Consider the following 21,819-nt stretch of genomic DNA (forward strand, 5'->3'; position numbering starts at 1 on the left):
GGAAACAAATTTTCACCCACTGGAGTCTCGGGAGGGAGAGAAATCCCTCCTTCCAATCCTTGAGTCCTTGGAGAAACTCAAGCAGCCATACATAACCAACAGGGGCTGGGTTTCATTTATAAATAACCCAAGAACATTTTGTTTTCAATTTTTTAGGGCTGGGTTTTCCCAGCACACAAGGCTCTAGGGAGATGTGAAAACCATGGCAGGTCAACATGAGAGCTGCTGGGACAAGCTTGTGGAACCCTCATTCAGGCCACTAGACAGCCACCTCTTTCAGTATCCTCAGCCTCGGGCCCTTCCCTGGAACATCCCAGAAATTACGTCTCCGGGGTGGACCCTTCAAAGTGCCATGTAGGAGGTAAGTCCTTTGGCTTCTAAGGCTGGCCCTGGAAGTCTGGACTGGGCCTGCCGGAGGCTCCTGGTCGTCAGCTGGCACATAGCCTCTGGTGACAGCCCTGCCTAGGGGTCTCAATATCCCCATTTAAGGAGAAAGCCAAAGAAAGAGTCTCATGGCTTCTGTGTTTTGTTGTGATTGATGAAAAGAATACTAATGAAATCCCAAATAAAAGCAGTAAGTCAGGGACCTAAGACTGCAGACAGGGCTGGAATTACTCAGCTGCTCTCCAATGGTCAGGGAGGGGGAGGGAAGGCAATCGGTTTAATGTGATTTATTCCCTGAGAAGGCACCGAGGCCTGATCCTACATGGGGTGGGCAATCAGACCTCCCATCTGGGACTTCCCTGGCAGTCCAGCGGTTAAGACTCCACGCTTCCACTGCAGGGGGCGCGGGTTCGATCCCTGGTCCAGGAACTAAGATCCCACATGCTGCGTGGCGCGGCTAAAAAATATTAACAACAAAACTCTCATCTCGCCCCCTCTTGACTCAGCTCCCCTAATATTCTGCTTATTCTCAGTTTTGAGTTCCTGCCTCTCTCCTCTTAGACTGCCAGCCTGCTTTCTTCCCTGATAGCAGGCACCCAGCCCTCAAGGCTCCCACATTTCCCAGAAGCCAGAAAGTTGGACATGAGGCCTCCAAGTTCCCAGGTGCACCTTAGATCTGTCCAGGAGCACCCACCACCCCCACCCCTGGCACTTTGGTGTCCTGATACTGGTTACATAACAATCACAGTCTCCAAAGCTTTGACATCACCCACTGAAGATTCTCACCAGCCTGGACAGCCAAGGGGGCCTACGTGTGGCCGGGGATGATGGTGGGGGAATGAGCCTAATGGAACAGCCAGGAACTAGTTAAGGGCAGGAGGCACAGGTCAGAGTAAAGCATGGTAACTGGTGGTGACCCAGAGAGGAAAGCGGAAGTATTTGGGTTTTATAATTCCCCCTAAGTTCCCACAAGATTTCACTGTTGCCCCATGTTTCCCCTCCACCCCACATAGGGAATTTCCGATTTCACTTCCTCAAAACTCAAGTGCTGGAGGGCCTCGGCTTCCTCTTCACATCCCCCCCACCGATGCAGCCTCTTTAGGGAGGCCATCTCTTTTCCCCCACATGTTATATGTCATATGTGTCCTCCACTGCTAGTGTCCATCTCCCAATTCTTGGCCTGAGGGGAACTCAGGCCTCTTGCTGCTGGTTGGTTTTCCCCATCGGCCTCCTCCCTTCCCATTTTTCTTTCCCCAGTCACCACCCCGCCTTGGATGTTCTACTCCCTCAGCTTCCTCCACTACTTCATTCCTGTCTCTCCCTCTCCCAAAGCAGATAAAAGATGAGGGGATGAGAGGGAGTGTCAGAGAAGCAGAGGCGAGAGGAGGAGGCAAGGAAGGGCAGTGCAGACAGAAGGCGCTGGGGATTCTGAGCGAGTGGGAGGAGGAGGACCGTTCCTGGGGGAACTGCGGGTGGGGCGCGTATTCAGGGTACTGGGGTGTCTAACTGGGGGTCTCGCCGGGTATGGAAGGCGCGCAGACCCTGGAACCCCCTCACTCCGGACTCCCACTTCCAGCCTTCCCAACCTCGGCACTCCCGCGAGCCGTCCCACAAGGGGCGGGGCGAAACAGGTGCGGTTGCCACGGCACCCGGGCCGGGGCAAGCACAACAACCGGAGCTCGCGAGACTTGGAATCGGCCAATGGGAGTGGGGGAGGGGAAGACGTGGCGCCGAGCGCGTGGGCGGGGCTCCTCCTTCACCCTTTCCCAACTCCCCGCGGCCCCGCGTGGCTGCGGTGCGCGCGCCCGAAGGCGCGGCCCGGCCTTATAAAGGGAGCACGGCGAGGCACGCGCTCAACTGCGCAGAGGGTGCTCCGTGGGCCGTGCCGTACGCCTGCGCAGTGCGGGCCGCTCCCCGCCCCCTGCCCCGCCGCGCCTCAGCCGGCAGGCCCGGCCCAGCTTCGGCTCCTCGGCCTCGCCCGGCTCTCAGCCACCGCTCTGCCCTGCAGCAGCCAGCCCGGCCTCCGGCAGCATGTTCAGCTGGGTCAGCAAGGATGCCCGCCGCAAGAAGGAGCCGGAGCTCTTCCAGACGGTGGCCGAGGGGTTGCGGCAACTATACGCACAGAAACTGCTGCCCCTGGAGGAGCACTACCGCTTCCATGAGTTCCACTCGCCCGCGCTGGAGGACGCTGACTTCGACAACAAGCCTATGGTGCTCCTCGTGGGCCAGTACAGCACGGGCAAGACCACCTTCATCCGGCACCTGATTGAGCAGGACTTCCCCGGGATGCGCATCGGGCCCGAGCCCACCACCGACTCCTTCATCGCGGTCATGCACGGCCCCACCGAGGGCGTGGTGCCGGGCAACGCTCTTGTCGTCGACCCGCGGCGCCCTTTCCGCAAGCTCAACGCCTTCGGCAACGCCTTCCTCAACAGGTACCCACCCGTTGACCCGGGGGGCAGAGGGTGTGGCCGGGATCCCGACCGTCCTGTGACCGCCGCCCCCGCTGTTCTTTGTCTCCGAGGCCCCCGCGAGACCCTTAGCTACCACTCTCTGGGACTGGGTCCCCTGCCGCTTCCCATAGAAAACCCTTACGAGGGGGTCTGCGAGTGGGCGTCGCCGGCTCCCCCGGCTCTGTCACCTCCTCCCCCCCCAGAATTTTCCAGGTTATCGGTTTAACTGCCAACCCCCCTGGCAGATCCCAGACTCACTACCCTCAGTCTTGGTCTCCACCACCTTCCCCCAGACTGGACGCACCTAATTCATTCAAACCAACCCCTTCACCCCTCCCTTCACGGGTCTGTTTCTTAATTGTCACGGAAAACTACGGTGAAACTTTTAGCCATTCCCTTTGCTGGTGTGCTGTGCTGTGCCTCCCCAGGGACCGGTGGGAGAGGATCTGCTGTGGCCTGCTGACTTTGGGGCGGCCTGCAGAAGCAGCAGACAAGGCGAGGACCAGCACTTCTCCCAGGGGCAGTTCTGAAGGTCCTGTGCTGCTTCAGGGGTTTCAGGGGTAAGGGTCTGTGCTGCCACGCGGTGGGCCCTGGAGCCCTGGAATGAGATTCCGGCTGCTTAGACTCACTAGGATGTTCCCTAACCTACTTGGGCGTCAGTTTCCCCACTTAAATGGGTAAAACCCTGATGAGGGTAATTCTCCGAGGTTCTAACCTTCACGATGCTATGAATGAAATGCATTGGGCTCCTCTCTCAGGAGTGCTACAGACAAGTTCACTTTTCTCTAAAGGAACTCCAAGGTCCTGCTCAATGGGGATTCTAAAATCCCTCCCCCCACCCCCCGGGGACATACCAAAGGACTTCACAAATTTGTCACTTCTGCCAAACCCCATTCAAGGAGTGACTCCACATGCCTTTCAAAGTCTCGTCTGGGGAAGAGCCTAGGAAAGAATCTTTGACTCTTGCCTTCCAGAAGGTCCTCGCCCTGTATGATCACATTCCTTTCCAGACACTGTCCAGCCACACAAGGTAGACCAGCTTGCCCTCGATCCAGGCCAGTGGCCAGACCTACCTCTGTGCGCAGAGCTGACCTTTAACGGAGAAGACAGGCAGTCTTCTGTTGTCTTTTTGCCTCTCTCAGGCATTTAAACCTGTCTTCCTGTTTCACGGCTGATGGCGTTTGTGAGTCAGGGCCAGAGTAAAGCCCTTTGGGTGAGACTCCTGAAGAGGCAGGGCCCTCCTAGCCAGGAGCCCGCCTCAGGGGATACTGGGGTTTGAGAATTGTTGTGCCTGTAGGTAGGCGATTGGCTGGCTGTCAGCTGGTGGGGGCCGTACGGTCCAGTGGAAAGTCTGGCTCCTGTGCTGGGAATTCCAAGCATTATTAGGTCTGCTTTCCTGGAGAAATTTGGGAAGCTTGAAGGAAGGAGCTACATCTCCTGCTGTCCTTAGGTGTCCACTTTTGATTGTGAGAGGTGACCTTTTTTGTAAGGAGAAATGGGCGTATGACCTGTTTTCTGAATTTGGAGACCTAAAGTTTCAGAGCTGGGAGGGATCTTAGACATCAGCTAGGCAACCCCTACCTCATTCAGGAAACCACGGCTCTCAGAGCCTAGCTGATTTGTCGAGTTCACGAGCCGGTTAATGCAGTGCCAACTGTCTGCCTTTGTGCAGCCAGTTACCACCTCCTGCTACTTCTCCCTGAAAAAAAGAGCAGTTCAGGGGTGCCGGGTCGAAGAGAGGCATCCTGATGATGCCAGTGCCACAGGATCCGAGAGCCACACTTTTATTTCCTTCTGCCACCACTTCATCTCCAGAGGGTCCCAGAACACTAGTAGTGAATGATCCTGCCGGAAGGGGCCTCATCAGCCGAGGGTTGGGGTGTGGGTTTGCACTGGAGCTGAGGCCCCCAGCTGTGTCAGCCTGTATAGTACACCAGCGCCGCCCAGCCAGCCAGGGCACACAAAGGGGGCTTTTCAGTGGCTGACACAGCCTCTCCCGCACTCTTAAAGAGACTCATTGAATCATGGACTGGACTTTCCGGCCTCTTCCCCCTAAGTGGCTGCTCTAAGGCTAAAGTCAGAGAGAGCAGGAGGCAAGGCGCAGCCACGGAATCCTAAGAGTATCCTGCGTAAGCTCATTGCGTAACTGGTAACTTGTAGCTCAAGATGAAATCTGTGCGTCCTTGTTGGTGAGGAAACAGGATAGGATGCATCTGTACTGCCTGCTCCCTCTCGTATTTTCGGCCTCACTCCCCGGGCTTTGCAGAGCGCCCGATCCGCAGAGATGTTAACTTACAAGGCCCTTCACAAGGCATTTTTATGTATGTTGCTTCTCAGAGCCAGCTCAACTTCCAGTCGTCTTGTTTTGGTTTTCTCTCCGCTGACTCCTTCCCCAGCAGGAGCCCCAGGTCGTGCGCTGACTCCTCCCCCAGCAGGAGCCCCAGGTCGTGCAGTTCTTTACAGCACGTGTGCTCTGCTGCTGGCACAGTGAGGATGAGGTCCAAGGTTTCTTCATCCTGCAGGTCAGCTGCTTCTGCTCTGTGGTGCTTGCAGGCAGTACCTCTCACCCTGGCCAGCTGCCTCCGCCTCTGGGCCGCGGGTCACTTGTGGGGTGGGACCAAAAGGGGAAGCTAATCATGGCAGATTCCTAGACAATGGGCCAGTATTTTCTTTGCTTACAATACCTTTTCCAGAGAAGTTTTTAAAGGAGCCTTTTCTGTGTCTGTCAAGAATCTCTGCTATCGGTTGGGACAGCCCTTGCTGTTCTGGGCTGTTCTAAACTCGGTGGGAACTCAGGCACACACAGCTGAGCCGTGGTCCGTGAGTTGCCAGCCTCTGTGTTCTTCCGCATTCTGCCTTGACGTTGAGAGAATGGTGTCTGTACTTCCCTGCCCCACCACGTACCAGCCTGCGTGGTCCCCTGGCTGTCAGCGGCTGCCCACTGCAGTCCCTTCACCTGAGCAGCTGGGTTGAGGGAGGGCTGGCCCCAGCAGCAGTAGGACAGGACCATCTCTTGAAGCGTGGAAATTTAGCCAAGTGGTTGAAAATTTTAATATGGAATTCCAAGGTCTCAGTTGTCACCATTCTCTATTCCTTCCAGAATTGAATGGTGACCCTAGGCTTGTGCAGTTTTCACTAACATGTCAGCAACTTGAAAGTTGAATTCTCGAGCTCTGGGAGAAAAGCTAAGTGAGAGAAGTGCTGATGTGGGTCAGTTGGAGCCTGCTGGTTGGATTCCCAGTTAAGACAATATGTGCAATTTGCTGGCCACCCCTGGAAACTTTTTTTTTTTTTTTTGGCCTCGTGGCTTGCGGGATCTTAGTTCCCCGACCAGGGATGGAACGCGTGCCCCCTGCAGTGGAAGTGCAGAATCCTAACCACTGGACCACAGGGAATTCCCACCCCTGGAAACTTAAGACAATAGAAAACCTCCTTTCCGTTGCTTTCTTCTGGAAAGGAAGCCAGAAGCGGAGACGAAGGAGTACAGAAATCACTGCTGTCCCATCTAGAGCAGCGATACCCGAGTCTTGACATCTCTCTTCTGGGCTCTTGCTCTCGTGCAGGTTCATGTGCGCCCAGCTGCCCAACCCGGTCTTGGACAGCATAAGCATCATCGACACTCCCGGGATCCTGTCTGGAGAGAAACAGCGCATCAGCAGAGGTAAACAGGCTCTGACACAGCCCAGGGCACCTGGTGTAGTCAGACGACTTCCATCTGACGTCTGTGACATGGACCAAATGCTGCCCAAGTCTCTCCCAGCCCAAGTGAGAACCCATTTTACATCAGCCTTGTATCTGCATGGTACGCCGAGCCCAGTGGGGGCCGGAGCTTGCTTTTTCCTTGGTTCCCTTTGCTGAGGTTACAAGAGCCATCAGGGTGAGACAGCAGCCAGTTTTATGTGGTTTTCAAGCTTCCCAGCCCCTGGGGCCTTCTGGAAAGGAAGACAGGATCCTGGCTGGCCGTGAGGTCCCAGGAGATTGCTCCGTGTCTGGGCTCCAGGTACCTCAGCCAGCATTGCTGTTCTGAATGAGCCCCTGGCTCCCCTGGGGCTCATTCACCTTAGTTTGTGTTTAAAAGCTTTGCATCCCAGAGCTGTATAAATTCCTAGTGGGTCCAGCAGGGCTGTGAGAGAACAGGTTGACTTGAAAGAGCCAGCCAAAAGGAGAAGCCAGCAGGAATTTGTTAGACATGCTGGGCCCTGGAAATGTGTTTAAATTTGCTTAAATATTGGTCATCAGTAGCCTCCCTGGGTGCCGCGCGTGACGTAAGGTTTTCATGCGGAGTATTAGTGCACCAGGCCCGTTCTAGTTGTGTAAGCTCCTGTCTTGAGTGTGCCCAGCTTTTTGAAAGATCTGGTTCAGGATGCACCTGAACTGGGTTATATTTCTGCCGCTGCCCCTTTTTGTAGAAGGGAGGGGAGCCTGGCGCCTGAATGATCTCTGGGAGGAGCTTGGGGCCCGGCTAAGAGTGGAGCCTGCAGCTGCAACTGTAAAAATGAAACAAGATCAGACTCAGAGGGGGTTGAGGACAAGTGGCCAGATTTGTTTATCGTTAACTTGCAAATCTCTCCTGTATCCCCTTTCCCTCCGGGCCGCCCAGCATTAGTGAGCTTTGCAGTTGAAGCCAGCAGCCTGAGATCTGGGAGGCAGTGTGTCTCTGCTGAGGCTGTGAGGGGATGGGGGCCCCGTTTTCAGTGCTGAGAAACCCTGCTTCTCTTTTTTTTCCCCGGCTGTGGGCCCCTGCCAATATGGGGTTGCATCAGAGCATACTGAAACTGCTCTCTGTCTCTCAATCTGGTTTAAACTTTTATGTTCTTCACCCCAATGATCATGACACCTCTAGGGGAGGCAAGGGCCAGTTTCTTCTTTCTTACTGCTGTTATTGTTCTAACCTGGTTTTAAGAAAATGCCTGATAAACAAGGCTTTTGCCTTGTCATTTGCCAGAGCAAGGCTAGAAAATCTGAACAAGTTACTCTTTTCTTTTAATAAATTTGTTTATTTTATTTATTTATTTTCGGATGCATTGGGTCTTCATTGCTGCGCGCAAGCTTTCTCTAGTTGCGGCAAGCAGGGGCTACTCTTCATTGCAGTGCGTGGACTTCTCACTGTGGTGGCTCCTCTTGTTGCGGAGAGTGGGCTCTAGGCGCATGGGCTTCAGTAGTTGTGGCACGTGGGCTCAGTAGTTGTGGCGCACGGGCTTCGTTGCTCCACAGCATGTGGGATCTTCCCGGACCAAGGATCGAACCCATGTCCCCTGCATTGGCAGGTGGATTCTTAACCACTGCGCCACAAGGGAAGTCCCTGAATTAAGAGAAAGAGCCACAAAAGGGAATTTATTCTCCATCTACCTCCAGGATTGAGCTATCCTGGAGGGACTTTCTTTGAGGCTCTGTGGAGTTATGTCTTTAATGACCTGGGGGAATACGCTGGGGAGGAGTTCTCCCAACTGGGAGCTATCAGATGAGATAGGTCAATTGATGTGAACGCATCTTTGGATAAGGGACAATAATAGCTCATAAAAAGAGGCTTATCCTCCCCCAAATGCCACACTCCTTATATCCTTCAGAGCTGGCAGTTAAGGTGCTTGAGGGAGGTCTTCGCTGGTGGTGCAGTAGTTAAGAATCCGCCTGCCAATGCAGGGGACACGGGTTCGAGCCCTGGTCCGGGAAGATCCCACAAGCCGCGGAACATCTAAGCCCGTGCTCCACGACTACTGAGCCTGCGCTCTAGAGCCCGCGAGCCACAACTACAGAGCCCGTGAGCCACAACTACTGAAACCCGTGCGCCTATAGCCCGTGCTCCACACAAGAGAAGACACTGCAATGAGAAGCCCACGCACCGCCACGAAGGGTAGCCCCCGCTTGCCTCAACTGGAGAAAGGCCACGCACAGCAACAAAGACCCAGCGCAGCCGAAAATAAATTTTAAAAATAAATAAATAAATAAAGGTATTTGAGGGAAAGGCTTAGGGTCCTTATGGCCCCTGCTGAACTCAGAAACAGCAGTTTTCCACCAGTGCTGTGAAGTTCCCCTGCTGGGCTGTCTTTGACACTTCAGCCTGGGGCCTTAGTCTCAGCAGACTGAGGAGTTGGGAGTGTCTAACACTGTCTTGCTGCAAAGAGTATCCTGGCCCTGCCTGCTGGGGTGTTTCCCTCCCCTGCCTCCCCTTCCCTCTGCTTCCTCACCGCATTAGTAGAAAGGCAGGCAGTGGTGTCCAAACTCGCTCTCTGTGAGACAGGCACCAGAGCAGCGCGTCAGCGTGCTCTCCAGTCAGGCACAGCGTGCATCTCACTGGTGGGGACCAGACAGTCCTGGCCCGCAAGTTACCCATGTAGATGGCAGATACTTGGAGGAGGAAGCCAGCAGGAGACTGCCTGTATTCCCCTGCAACCCTGCTCCCTTACAGTGTGGCCCCTCTGGGTCCCTGGGCAGCCAGGGACCCTCCCGCACCCATCATGGGCAGGAGGAAGGAGGTTGGCTTAAAGACAAGTGCATCACTCTCATTGGAGGAGGGCTTTCCTCCTGCGCAATAGAGATCTTTCCCTCCATAACCCTAGAGCTCTTGGTTTAAAGTATTCTACTAACAGTTACCAAGTTGGGATTTACCGTGGGATGTGTTTGGAGTCAGCGTTTTATCGGTGGAGAAGAAAGACCGTGGGGCGGTACCTCTTAGATGTGCTGGGTGTGGCCGCCGGGGTGGTGTTCTACAGGTGGACGCAGAAGGGGTAGGTTTCTCCTTCTTGGAGACCCCCTTCATCTGTCATTGCAAAGGTCCCATGTCACCTGGCAGAGGAAGTCAGAGTAGGACAGTGTGTTCCAGGCTCCCCGGCGGCCACTTCTCTGCTCCCTTTGCTGACGGTGTGGAAGGCAGGTGTTTCCCTCTCAAAAAGATTGGGCCAACAGAAAATGTGTGTCCTGGGCAAGCGGCATGCATTTCCGCGGTCTGTCGACCTCATTACCTGGAAGCAGAGCATCCTTCTGGAGGCTGCGTAGACATTAGTGTTGCTAATTACATTTACTTCCAGTTCCCACCCTGTCTGCCCAGCCCCTCCTGACTTTTTCCCCTTTCCCCACGGTGCCTAACGTGTGCAGGAAATGCTGTGTGGAAAGATAAAGTAAGGCCTGAGCAGGCCCAGAGCAGTCGGGATACACCCAAGGCTCTGCAAGAGACCCCTGAGAATTGCTCCAGGGAAGAGAAGGAGCCTCTGTGGGGTCTTGGGCTGCGCCTCCCCCGTTGTGCTAATCTCCTGAGCGCCTTTAAAGATAAAGTTCTCTTGTGTCAGCAGAGAAAGGTGACCTGCGGGGACAGTGTTCATTCTTGGGTGCTGCCCGTGTGACTGATAAAGGGCATTCCAGAGGGCACCTGGGGCCCGGCGGAGCTGGTGCCTTGGGCTCCCAGGCTGCTGGCCACCGGCACAGTCGTGGCAGGACCTGGGAGGGAGCGGGTCTTCCCATGCGGGTCCTCTGTGGGCAGCGGCCGGAGGTGCTTTGGTGGAAGCCTCAGCCCGGGGGCAGGGGCCTGGCCAGGGCACCCCCGCCATTGTCACTGCGAGGCTGTGAGCTGAGCTGTAACTTTTGGGCCTCATTTTCCCCCGTGGGAGTCGAGTCAGCAAGATCGAGTTGTTTCAGCTTGGATTAGGAGATGGAGCCCGGCCAGCCTCACGCCTCGCTCTCTGCTGGCCTCTGCCATGAGAACCAGCCCCACTCACTTATCGCAGCAGCTGCATCTGTGAGGAAGCTGCTGCTCTTCAGATGAGGAAACGGAGGCTTAGCAAAGTTAAGTAGCCCAAGAGGACATAGGCTAGCACGAGTTGGCGCTGGCATTCGAACCCAGCAGAGTCCGTGCTCACGCCGCAGTGTGCTGAAGACCGGTGCTCCAGGCTGAGGAGCTCCGAGAGCTTGGCTCGGACGAGCCCTTAGCCCTGCTAGGCCGGTGCTGTGCCGGGCTCAGCTCTCCCGGAATGCCCAGAGGCCACACTGCTTCTCTCCCCACCTGAGATCAGACTCCCAGTCCAGAAATGGGCCTGAGGTTCAGGGCTTTGAACAGCAGTGCTGAGACCTGCTTTTTTTCTTCCTATTCTCTGCCTCCAGCTGGAAATTCCCACCCCCGCCCCCCCAGCCGTCCATGGACAGGCCTTAGGAGCCCTGGCTATGGCTGGCCGTTCCTCTGGGTTCTCACTTGTCCCCACTGCTGACTATCCCTGGATCCCAGGCTCCATCCAAGCTCAGGAGCCATCTGGCTCAACAGTCGGGTAGGGGCTCCCTGGCCCAAACCTGGAGCCCTCTGACCCACAGGTGTCCCTTCCTGCTGACCACCTCCTGAGATGCCCCAGCCCTAAAAGCCCTCCATGCCAGTGTTTCACGAGGGTTTTCTGCACCCCAGAGAATGGCTCCATGAGGCTGCCTCAAAAGCCTTGTGCAAGGCCGAGCACAAGGCTGAGCCCTGCGTCCCTCCTGGATTCCCAGCACCCTCAGCACAGATGATGACAGAGGTTCCAGTCCCAGATCAGTACTTAGGAGCTGGGGGCCCTAGGGAGTTGCTGCACCCCTGGGAGCCGCATCAATAGAACAGGAATAGCAGTACCAGCCTCTTGGTTCTTGTCAATGATTGCGTGAATTTACGTGTGTTAATAAGCTCCTACCCTAGTGCCCGCTGCCCAGTTCAGTGTCCAACAAATGTCAGCTGAATAAAAGTACACTGAAAAACCCAGCAATTCTCAGACTTTGATGAGGAAGACCTTTCTCTGAATAAACAGCCCGTGGAGGCTGGAAGAGGGGGAAGCATGGACTCAGCAGGGGTTTCCCTTCAGACTCCAGGACCTCCTCTGGTGGGGGCCCAGCCTCCGCACAGCTCCCCTCCTCAGGGCCTTCCTCTCGTCGCCTCCCCACCAGCCCGTCCAGCCCCCCCACTGCCCCTGTCCAGCTTTTGGCTGCTCTGCCCGCGGGGGAGTGGACCAGCCCCTGCTGGCGCCCCACCTGTTCCCCGGCAGCTGCCTGAGCGCCTGCAAATGCTAGGTTTATATCTGGGGTACGAGGCATTCTTCACGCGTTAGAAGCAGTCGTTGCCTACACACCCATCGGAATCTGAGCTTCTTGGGCCCAAATACAAATCCTGTGAGTAAAGGACCACAAACATTTACAAAGCGCTTACAGCGGGCCAGGCGCTCGCTCGCTCACACAGCGGAAACCTGCCGTCTTCATGTTGCAGTTGAAGAAGCAGAGGCGCGGAGAGTAGACGGTTCAGGCCTGATTCCTGAGTCCTTCTGCCCTTCCCCCCGGTCTCCCCTGCCGCTGCCCCCCGCCCCCCGTCCTTTGTTGCTGATTTCTAGGCCAGATTTATTGAGATCTGTCTTATATACGGTAAAATTCACCCAATGCACCAGTCGTGTAACCACCACGACGACCAAGATACAGAGTTTCCATCACCCCAGAAAGTCCCCTGCACCCCTTTGGAGTCCCTCATCAGGCAACCACTGATCTTTGCCCCTAAAGTTGTGACTTTCCAGAATGTCAGAACTGGAATCATACAGTGTGAAGCCTTTTGTGTCTGTCTTGCACTTAGCATGTGCTTTTGAGGTTCATCATTTCTTTGAGAGTCTGCAGTTCATTCCTTTTTGTAGCTGTTGTACCCCGTGATACGGATGTACCATAACTTGTCATCCATCCTCCTACTGAGGGGCATCTGGGTTTCCAGTTTGGGGCAGTTTTGAATAAAGCTGCTATAAACATTCGTGTAGAGTACAAATTATAATTTCTGTTTCTTTTTTTTTTTTTTTTGGCCGCGCCTCGTGGCATGTGGGATCTTAGTTCCCTGACCAAGGCTTGAACCCGCTCCCCCGCATTGGAAGCGTGGATTCTTAACCACTGGACCTCCAGGAAAGTCCCAATTTCTCAGTTTCTCTCGGGTAAATGCCTAGACGTGGGAGGCCCCTTTCTCCCAACCTCTGTGCCGCTGGAAGGGTCCTTCCCTTAAGAACTTTAGCTTAAGGAAGCTCAGAACAAGTCCTCACAGTGTAGATTCTTAGCCCTTTAATCTCTCTCTTGCTCCTGCCCACCTTCCTCCCGGCCCCGGCACGGGTTAAGCGTGGTGATGGGAGCCGTGGCAAGAAACGCGGAGGCCCACGCAGGTTGAATGGCAGGAAACAAAAGTCGATTGGAGACAAACCCTCTATTGTTTGCATTCTAGAAACTTCTGGAATGTCTGAAGCAGCGTTTCCCCCAGCTACTGCAACTACCTGTATTTGGAGGGTGCTGGGCTAGGGCGAGGACACTTCACAACGGCTCCCTCTTCGCCTCGGTGTCGGAGGGTGGGAAGGCAGACCCGGTGAGGAGGGCAGCCAGCACTGCAGAGGCAGGACCCCTGGAGCACCTGGGCCCTGCAGCAGGCTTGGTGGGAACAGAGCCAAGGTGAGAGGCAGGCTTGGGCCTCCTGTCTACACAGCCCGTGTAAAATATGCATAACGTGAGATTTACCATTTTAACCATTTTTAAGTGCACGGTTCAGTGGCATTGAGTACATTCTCATTGTTGTACAAACATCACCACCATCACCTCCACAGCTTCTTTTCTCTTCTCAAACTGAACTCTGTCCCCATTAAACTACAACTCCTCTCCCCGTCCCCAGCCCCTGGCCCCCTACCATTCTACTTTCTGTCTCTGGATTTGAACTCTAGGCACGTCATACCAGTGGAATCATACCCTGTGACTGCCTTATTTCATCATTTCATAATGTCTTCAAGGTCCCAGAACGTTCTGAGCCAGAGCTTGTCTCTTATCAGTGCTGGCTTTTACTCAGGTCGCAGGGTCAGCCCTTTCTTTCCAGTTCACCCCCCACCCCCACCAGGCTGTGTTGTCTGTGTCCTTTGTGGGTGTCAGCACCTCCTGACTGTCCCTCCTGAGGCGGATGAAGCTGCAGCATTGTGTTCGCACCTGGTGCGTGGGCCGTGGTGTCCCCCTCACCGGGCACTCGTGCCCTCCTGCTTCTGCCGAGGACTTGCTGTGCGTTAGGGGATGTCTGATGCCTGGTCCTACCGCCGAGGCAGACCTCTAGGTTGTCCCAGAGTCTGAAGGCCCAGTGCCTGGGCCAGTGCTGGGGGCGGGGTGCTCCTCTCTGGATGTGTCCCTGGTCCCTGCAGTCGTCACCTGCCGCCGAGCCCCAGGCTGACGGTGGCCGCTGGGCTGCCTGGCCAGTGTGGGGACTCGGTCGATGCTCTCTCGGCACTGCAGATGTGGGTCAGTCCAGCCCTTGTTGCCTGTGGAGACACGCGGGCTAAGTGAGGGGTTGGTGGGCTGAGGGGTGTCAGGTGGGCCTGGGGAGGCTGCGGCCATGTGGTGGGACATGGTCCTCCACCTGTGATGACATCGCACGAGCCTGAGCCCTCTGCATGACCTGTGGGCCTGTTTGGCCAGCCACCGGCTCTCTCTCACCAAAAGTGTGAGCACTTTCCTTATAAACAGGAAATTTCATTCACCTACAAAAAAATGGGCTTAGCTCTGTTGGCTCCAACTTGAGGTGTTGGGTTTGCAGGCAGGGCCGTGCGGGGCGCTCGCTCTGGCTGGGGGCTCGTGGACCCGGTGCCTCATTCATAGGCTCCTCCTCTCTCTCCTCCTCCCCCTCCTCCTCCTCTCCCCCCATCATCTGCCCCCCTTCCCGCCGCCACTGGGGGATGGGAGCGGTGAGGCCACACTGGGTGGAGTCGGGGGGTGACCTCAGCTCCCTGCGTGCCGTCCTCACTCCCTGGCCAAAGCTAACTTGGCCTCGAGCCCAGCCCATCAGGGCGCCCCGTTCCCAGTCCCTGGGTTTCAGCATTGCCGCCACCCCAGCTGTGTGAATCTGTGGTCTGAGGGCAAACAGTCTGACGAGGGGAGAAGTTGGGCCTCATCGTTGCTGAGAGCAGCGGTTCAGTCCTGAGTCATCGTTTTTTCAGCGCTGACCTGCGGTTCCCAGAGCCACTGTTCCCAGAGCCGGCCATAAAAGGCGGTGGCGGCGAGGCCGGGCTGGCCCTGCTCCCTGCCCGTGTCCCTCGGCCTGCTCCTTGTGTCCGGGGACGTAGGGACCTTGTACTTTGGAACCAGCAGCCTGGTGGTGGCTGGTGGCGGGCGTAGGAGTAACCTGGCCCTTGCTCCTTGCCTTCCCACGTCCTCTGAGTGTGGAGAATCTGGTAGCCCGGCCGTTTCCCTTGTCTGCATGGGCCTCTGGAAGACTGATGGCTCCCCTGCCCAGGCTCAAGTTCAGGTTCACAGGGGCTTTGCTGCCACCAACTCCACTTCACTGCTATGCTGTTTAGAAGCTAGGGACTTCCCTGGTGGCACAGTGGTTAAGAATCCGCCTGTCAATGCAGGAGACATGGGTTCGAGCCCTGGTCCGGGAAGATCCCACGTGCCGCAGAGCAACTAGGCCCGTGTGCCACAACTACTGAAGCCCACACGCTTAGAGCCCGTGCTCTGCAACAAGACAAGGCACAGCAAGGAAGAGTAGCCCCCACTCGCCACAACTAGAGAAAGCCCGCGCGCAGCAACGAAGACCCAATGCAGCCAAAAATAAATAAATATTTTTTAAAAAGCAGGCTCTTTCCCCCTGTGCTGCGGAGGGAACAGGTTGCCCTGGTGAGGCCGCAAGCTAGATCCACAGAAGCCATGCATTGGGGGTTTTCCTTGAGGTTCGGTGTCTTGCCATGAGGACAACACTGGCCTCCAGCCTCAGAGCCAGGCTGATCATCTGTCGCCTTAGTTTCTGATCAGTGATGCAGCCCCGGCCCCTCAGCCCTCGTTCCAGGGGGCCCTGCCTCTTCTCCCCGTCCTGGGCCTGCCCGACCAACGGGTGCCGCTCTGGTGCTGGGGCCTGTGCTGGGAACACAACATGTCAGCTCATTTAATTCCTCCTCCTAAGATCACAGGGAGGATTATTATTTGACTTTTACAGAAGAAAAAGTGTTAACTCAGAAGTTAAGAACTTGGGGTCACAGAGTCAGTGGCTGGAGCGGGGAGTTAAATCCAGGGCTTTCTTACTAAAAGCCTGTGTTGTTTCTGAGTGCTTGGGTGCGGGGAGAGGCCTGCAAGGCTGCGGCTTCAGGTGCGCAGACAGCTCTGGAGCCCACTTGAACCTAGGGACGGGACGGCTGGAATGTTTGTCTAACCAGGCACAGCTTCACCCCAGGCACGCCCCACACGGCTCTCTTTATCTTAAAGTACCCCCCGCCCCCAGGGGGTGTTCCAGCCGGAGTGGAGGTGGCCTCGTGGGCTGTCTGTGGACTCCCGTTCAGCCCCGGAGGCTCCGGGCCTTTTGTTGACTCTTGGTCCTTTTCTTTGGTCTGCCCTCTACCTGCTGCTTTTCTGTTTCCTGCCATCTAGAGAAGGCATGTCTAAATCCCAGCCTGGTGGCAGTGCGGGGTTGGTTTTGGCCTGCTTCTGGGCAGCATCCCAGGCTCTTCTCTATAGGAGTGGCTCTCTGGCTTCTTCTCAGGGGCGTGACTGTGCTCTGGGAAGGACGCAGCGGTTCCTAAGAGGACCAGCCTGCATTGGGGGTGGCCTGTGGCCTGCCGGTGAGGAACAAGGGGATTGCCCAGAGTCACCCAGAGAGATGGCGGCTCGGGGGCTGGGACCCGAGCTTCCCAAAGACTCTTGGCCCATTGTTTCCACATGGTCTGCTATTCCTTAGTAGTCTCAAAAGATGAGAAGCAGAATTTTCGCTTCCTCTGGGGACAGTGCAAGAAGTGGAAACATTTTGAGGTGGCATAATTGTAAAATAGGCTACAAATTAAACCGCTATTGCAGAGACCCACAAATCCATGGGCTTTTAAATCAGGTATCTGATAGTTTGTGTGAAATACAACAGTCCAAGGCCATCCTGAGCCCAGGGTGGTTTTTCCAGCTCCTGCCCTCACACCTGCATTCCAGTCCTTGGGAAGGGAGAAGAGGACAAAGGGCTGGTGCACCTTTTCTTTGCTTCTTCATTTCTGCTGCGGAGAGGCTGGGAAATGCAGTTTTAAGCTGGGGGGGCCGTGAATCGAGCTAAAACTAGACAGTTCTGTCAGCAGTCCTGCTGCAGACGGCACGGTTCACCAACGGCCTTAATTGTTGGCAGGAAACAGCACAGAATAGAGTTGGGAGCTGGAGCTTAGTCCAGTCGCTTCATTTTAGGGAAGTGTTTAAGACCTAGAAAGGGGAGGTGGTTTGCAGCACTTAATAGGCCTGTAGAGCAGGGGTCAGCAAACGTTTTCTCGAAGGGTCAGAGTGTTAAATTTTCGGCTTTGGGGGCGTCATGGTCTCTGCCGCACCTGAGCTCTGCTCTTGTAGCTCAGAAGCAGCCAGAGAGTACAGATGAGCCGGCTGTGTTCCGGTAAAGCTTTATTTATGAAAACAGGTAGTGAGCCGGATCTGGCCCCCGAGCTGTAGCTTGTAGGGAATGAATGAGAGCCCTGCAGAACAGGGACCCCAGCACGTAGCACCGGACAAGCAGCAGCTGCAGGTCTTACTGCTGTTAGTTGTCGCTGCTGTGCAGGGGCACCCAGCCCGCAGCCCCCACGTCTGTTCTTGCCGCCCGGTGTTGAGCCGTGCTGCTGAGGTCTCCTTCTCACTCTCGCCATAGTTCGACCCACTTTAGAGCTTGGACTTTGTGACTTTCCTTGCATTATTTATTTGTTAAGTGCCTCTTCGCGCCAGGTGCTGCGTGGGTGAGGGTGTCACCATGGTGGGTACGGAAGTAGGGGAGGCCTGATGAACCTGCCCTTAGGGCACTGGGCTGTCCACATAAGTACATTCTGGAAATTTAAATGACCCCAGGCTGAGAAGTACCAGGCCAAGTCAGGGACGAGAGCCATCAGACCCCCTGGCGCCCCTGACTCGCCCTCCTCTTCCCGCAGGTTACGACTTCGCGGCTGTCCTCGAGTGGTTCGCTGAGCGGGTGGACCGCATCATCCTGCTCTTCGACGCCCACAAGCTGGACATCTCCGATGAGTTCTCGGAAGTCATCAAGGCGCTCAAGAACCACGAGGACAAGATCCGTGTGGTGCTGAACAAGGCCGACCAGATCGAGACCCAGCAGCTGATGCGGGTCTACGGGGCCCTCATGTGGTCCCTGGGGAAGATCATCAACACCCCCGAGGTGGTCAGGGTGTACATCGGCTCCTTCTGGTCCCACCCGCTCCTCATCCCCGACAACCGCAAGCTCTTTGAGGCCGAGGAGCAGGACCTCTTCAAAGACATCCAGTCTCTGCCCCGCAACGCCGCCCTCAGGAAGCTCAATGACCTGATCAAGCGGGCGCGGCTGGCCAAGGTAAACCCAGGGTGGGGCCCCAGCCCCAGGGGGCGCTGGGATGGCCACTCGGGGCCCCGGGATTGGATGCCCAGGACCCAGCCCTGCAGACCCATGGCTGCACTGTGCCATGCCTTGTCTGAACCTGTCCTCTCGTGCCCCCGTGGGAGCAGCCTTTTCCTGAGATTCTTTTTAACACATATAAACATCAAATAAGAAGGTACCACTGTGCCGGGGGCAGCCTGGTTGGGGAGAGTGGGTGGGGATGCTGCTCGAGGGCTCATCAGTTTCCCCCCAGGTCTGCTGAGCACTGGAGTGCACGCAGCATGTGCTGGGTGCTGGGGACGCAGTGGGGACTGACAGGTCCCCACCCTCCTAGCACTTGTCAGCCGTACAGGGGAAAGCAGAACACATGAAGAAAAAGAAAGTACGATTTATTTGTATTGTCTCGGGGTCAGCCGGGATGAGCTGTCCTGGGAGGGCCGGGTCGGCCCGGGATGAGCTGTCCCGGGAGGGCGGGCTAGACTGGGGAGCCTCGGGCGGAAGACGATGCTTAGGCCGAGACAGGAGGTAGTTAGTGGAGAGATGGGGCGCAAACCTGCGGGCCCAGGGAGAGCGCTGATGGCCTCTGGCCCAGAGGCCTTGCAAACCATCCCTACTCTTCCATGGAAGCACAAGGCCTGCTGGCACCTGTGGACAGCATCTGAATTGCTCAAGAGTTTGGAGTCTCGGTGCCTGGTCGAGCACTTCAGCGGGACCCCGGGGTGGCTGGGGCTAGGGAAGGAAGGGCAATGCCGCCAGCGGGCCCTTCAAACACTGAGGAGCAGAGCACGGCCCCTCAGGACACGATTTTGAGCAGCACCGCGTTGTGGGCCTCCCTTCTGTGTAGCCCAGAGGCTCTGGCACTCTGCCATGGGCCAAACACAGTGGCCCAGGGCACCCTACACTGTCTTGAGGCCTGGAGTCAGGTAGCTTTGGGTGCTCCCTGGCCTGAATAATGAGAAGCGACCCTGCATCCTTTACCCCCGGCTGTGTCTCCTCTCTGGTTACCCAGAGTGCTCCAGGACCAGCAGATTGGAACTTGCTAGAAGCATAGGTTCTGAGGCCCCACCTCCGCCCTACTCAACCATAGTCTGCATTTGGACACAGTCCCCTGGTGACCTGTATGCAAAGTAAAGATGCCCGCACCCTGCTCTGGAGGGTACAGGGCTGCACGTTTCTGTAGATATCTCACTTCTGGAAGCTTCCTGATGAGTGGAACTGGTTTCTGAGAAAGGAGCCCATGAGAAAATCCACATACCTGGCTCCTGGCCTCGAAGGGCCAAGCGATGTCCTGAGCTGAAGGGGAAGAGGTGGTGAATGGAGGAGAGACCTGGCCTCCTGTTTTCCAGTCCAGCCTCTGCTCAGTCTCAGGGAGGGGCAGCGCCCCTCCTTCCCTCTCCAGCCCCTCTCCTGGCAGGGCTTCCAGTGCTCTCGCTCAGCCTCCTTCCAGGGCAGAACAAAGGGCAGACTTCAGGCCCTGCTTGCTCGTCTACAGAGATGGTGTGTAATCGCGTGGCCCTCGGGCACATTGAGTCACCCTGCCTGGAAAGCCCCAGCCTCTCCAATCTTGTCCTGCACCTGCTGTTTTGAGACTGTTTCCTTTTCCTGGACTGAGTCGCTCTCTCTGCTGGCCTGTGATGGGCAGAGCTGTGACTGTGACTCTGTGACTAGCCTGCTTCCCTGGGGCAGTTCTCAGCCAGGTCTCAGCCCCCAGCAAACAAGGTCAGGCCAGTGGAGAGGTTTTTTTGGGGTGGAGCTGGCAGTCTGGGAGACGGGGGTGTGAGGCTGGCTGGCTGCAGCCCTCCTCGGCAGGACGTTGCTTGGCAAGGCAGAGGGATTTGAGGGCTGTGCCTTTGCAAGGTTGCCAGAGTTACTGGCCCGCTGTGGGGAAGGGAAGGATGTGCCACCCTTCATTGGCAGATGTCTACCCAAGGTACTGCGTAAAGCCTGAAACATCTGGGGAAAGCCTTGTGGGGTTTTCCTAATCCTTAGTCATCCCTGAGGCTGTCAGGATGATAAAGTGGGGCATAACTCAGGCTGTGTTGGAGTTCATGGCACCAGCATCCACAGACTTGTGTAAGCAGGATGGCACGGCCCTGCTTGGCTTGGTAGGAATGCGCTCGGTGTCTCTGATGTGCAGAGGGGTCACCGGGGAGGGGTGTGCGTGCCGAGAAATGGAAAGAACACGGGCTTTGGGCTGCGGCTGTGGTTAGCTGTCCCGGCTTACAGTCCAGCATTCCAGGGCAGCACAGGTGCAGGCCACGCCCCCAGCAAGGTGTCCAGGAAGCACCTGACACCCACCCCTCCTCTGTCTTCACAGGTCCACGCCTACATCATCAGCTCCCTCAAGAAGGAGATGCCCAATGTCTTCGGTAAAGAGAGCAAAAAGAAAGAGCTGATGAACAACCTGGGCGAGATCTACCAGAAGATTGAACGGGAGCACCAGATCTCCCCCGGCGACTTCCCCAGCCTCCGCAAGATGCAGGTACGGCTGCCCCTTGGACGGGAATGAGGACGGCTGGGGGCACTGGGGCGGTGGTTCTGGAGGGAACCCCGGCTCCATGGGGCGGGGCCTCCCAAAGTGGAAGCGGCTGGATTAATCACCAGCGCCCCACCCGATTGGAGAAGTTGACCCAGGCCTGTGACACCTCACAGGGGAATGTGGTGACTCACCCGGAGGGGGAGGGGGAGGGGGAGGGGGAGGGCGGGGCTGTGCCAGGCACCCCAGCCTCCTCCCAGTTAATCCTCGCCACAGTCCTGCACAGAGGGAACTGTTTTTACCTCCAACTTAGAGAAGGGGGAGCCAAGATGTTAAGTGGTTGGGGCCGTGACGCGGAGCCAGATCTTTCTGCTCGGGAACCCTTGCTGCACCCTCGGTGCCGGAGCCTGGGAGGGGCCGACCCAACCCTGTCCTTCCTCCACCCCCACCACAGGAGCTCCTGCAGACCCAGGACTTCAGCAAGTTCCAGGCCCTGAAGCCCAAGCTGCTGGACACGGTGGACGACATGCTGGCCAACGACATCGCCCGGCTGATGGTGATTGTGCGCCAGGAGGAGTCCCTGATGCCTGCCCAGGCCGTGAAGGGCGGTGCTTTCGATGGCACCATGAACGGGCCCTTTGGGCACGGCTACGGCGAGGGGGCCGGCGAGGGCATCGACGATGTCGAGTGGGTGGTGGGCAAGGACAAGCCCACCTACGACGAGATCTTCTACACACTGTCGCCCGTCAATGGCAAGATCACGGGCGCCAACGCCAAGAAGGAGATGGTGAAGTCCAAGCTGCCCAACACGGTGCTGGGGAAGATCTGGAAGCTGGCCGACGTGGATCGGGACGGGCTGCTGGACGACGAGGAGTTCGCCCTGGCCAACCACCTCATCAAAGTCAAGCTGGAGGGCCACGAGCTGCCCGCCGACTTGCCCCCGCACCTGATCCCGCCCTCCAAGCGGAGGCACGAGTGAGCGACCCCTGCTCCCACCGGCCGGCCAGGCAGAGGCTGCAGGGGAGGGGAGGGTCAGCGGTTCCCAAGACCATAAAGACAGCGATATTTCCTCAGCTCGCAAAAGAAAACCACCGTCTTTATCTTAAGGCTGCTCCTGGGGAGGCAGGGGTGATACTCGTAGATGAATGACGGAATTTTGTGCATAAGAACCACGGATATTTTTAATATATAACGTTAGAGGCAGCGTT

At 56.6% G+C, this 21,819-nt stretch overlaps 1 protein-coding gene across 1 annotated transcript; it reads left to right on the top strand.

Moving 5' to 3' along the window:
- Positions 1–1,222: 1,222 nt before the first annotated feature.
- Positions 1,223–21,819, top strand: EHD1 (EH domain containing 1; the record flags this gene model as incomplete). The annotated part of the gene is made up of 6 exons (XM_079708566.1): positions 1,223–1,250; positions 2,393–2,819; positions 6,401–6,498; positions 17,699–18,111; positions 20,453–20,617; positions 21,066–21,819. The coding sequence occupies 6 exons, from the start codon at positions 1,223–1,225 to the stop codon at positions 21,588–21,590; spliced, it is 1,656 nt and encodes a 551-aa protein (XP_079564692.1). The 3' UTR covers positions 21,591–21,819.

This window comes from Hyperoodon ampullatus (genome assembly GCF_949752795.1).
Source record: "Hyperoodon ampullatus genome assembly, chromosome: 7".
NCBI lineage: Eukaryota > Metazoa > Chordata > Mammalia > Artiodactyla > Ziphiidae > Hyperoodon > Hyperoodon ampullatus.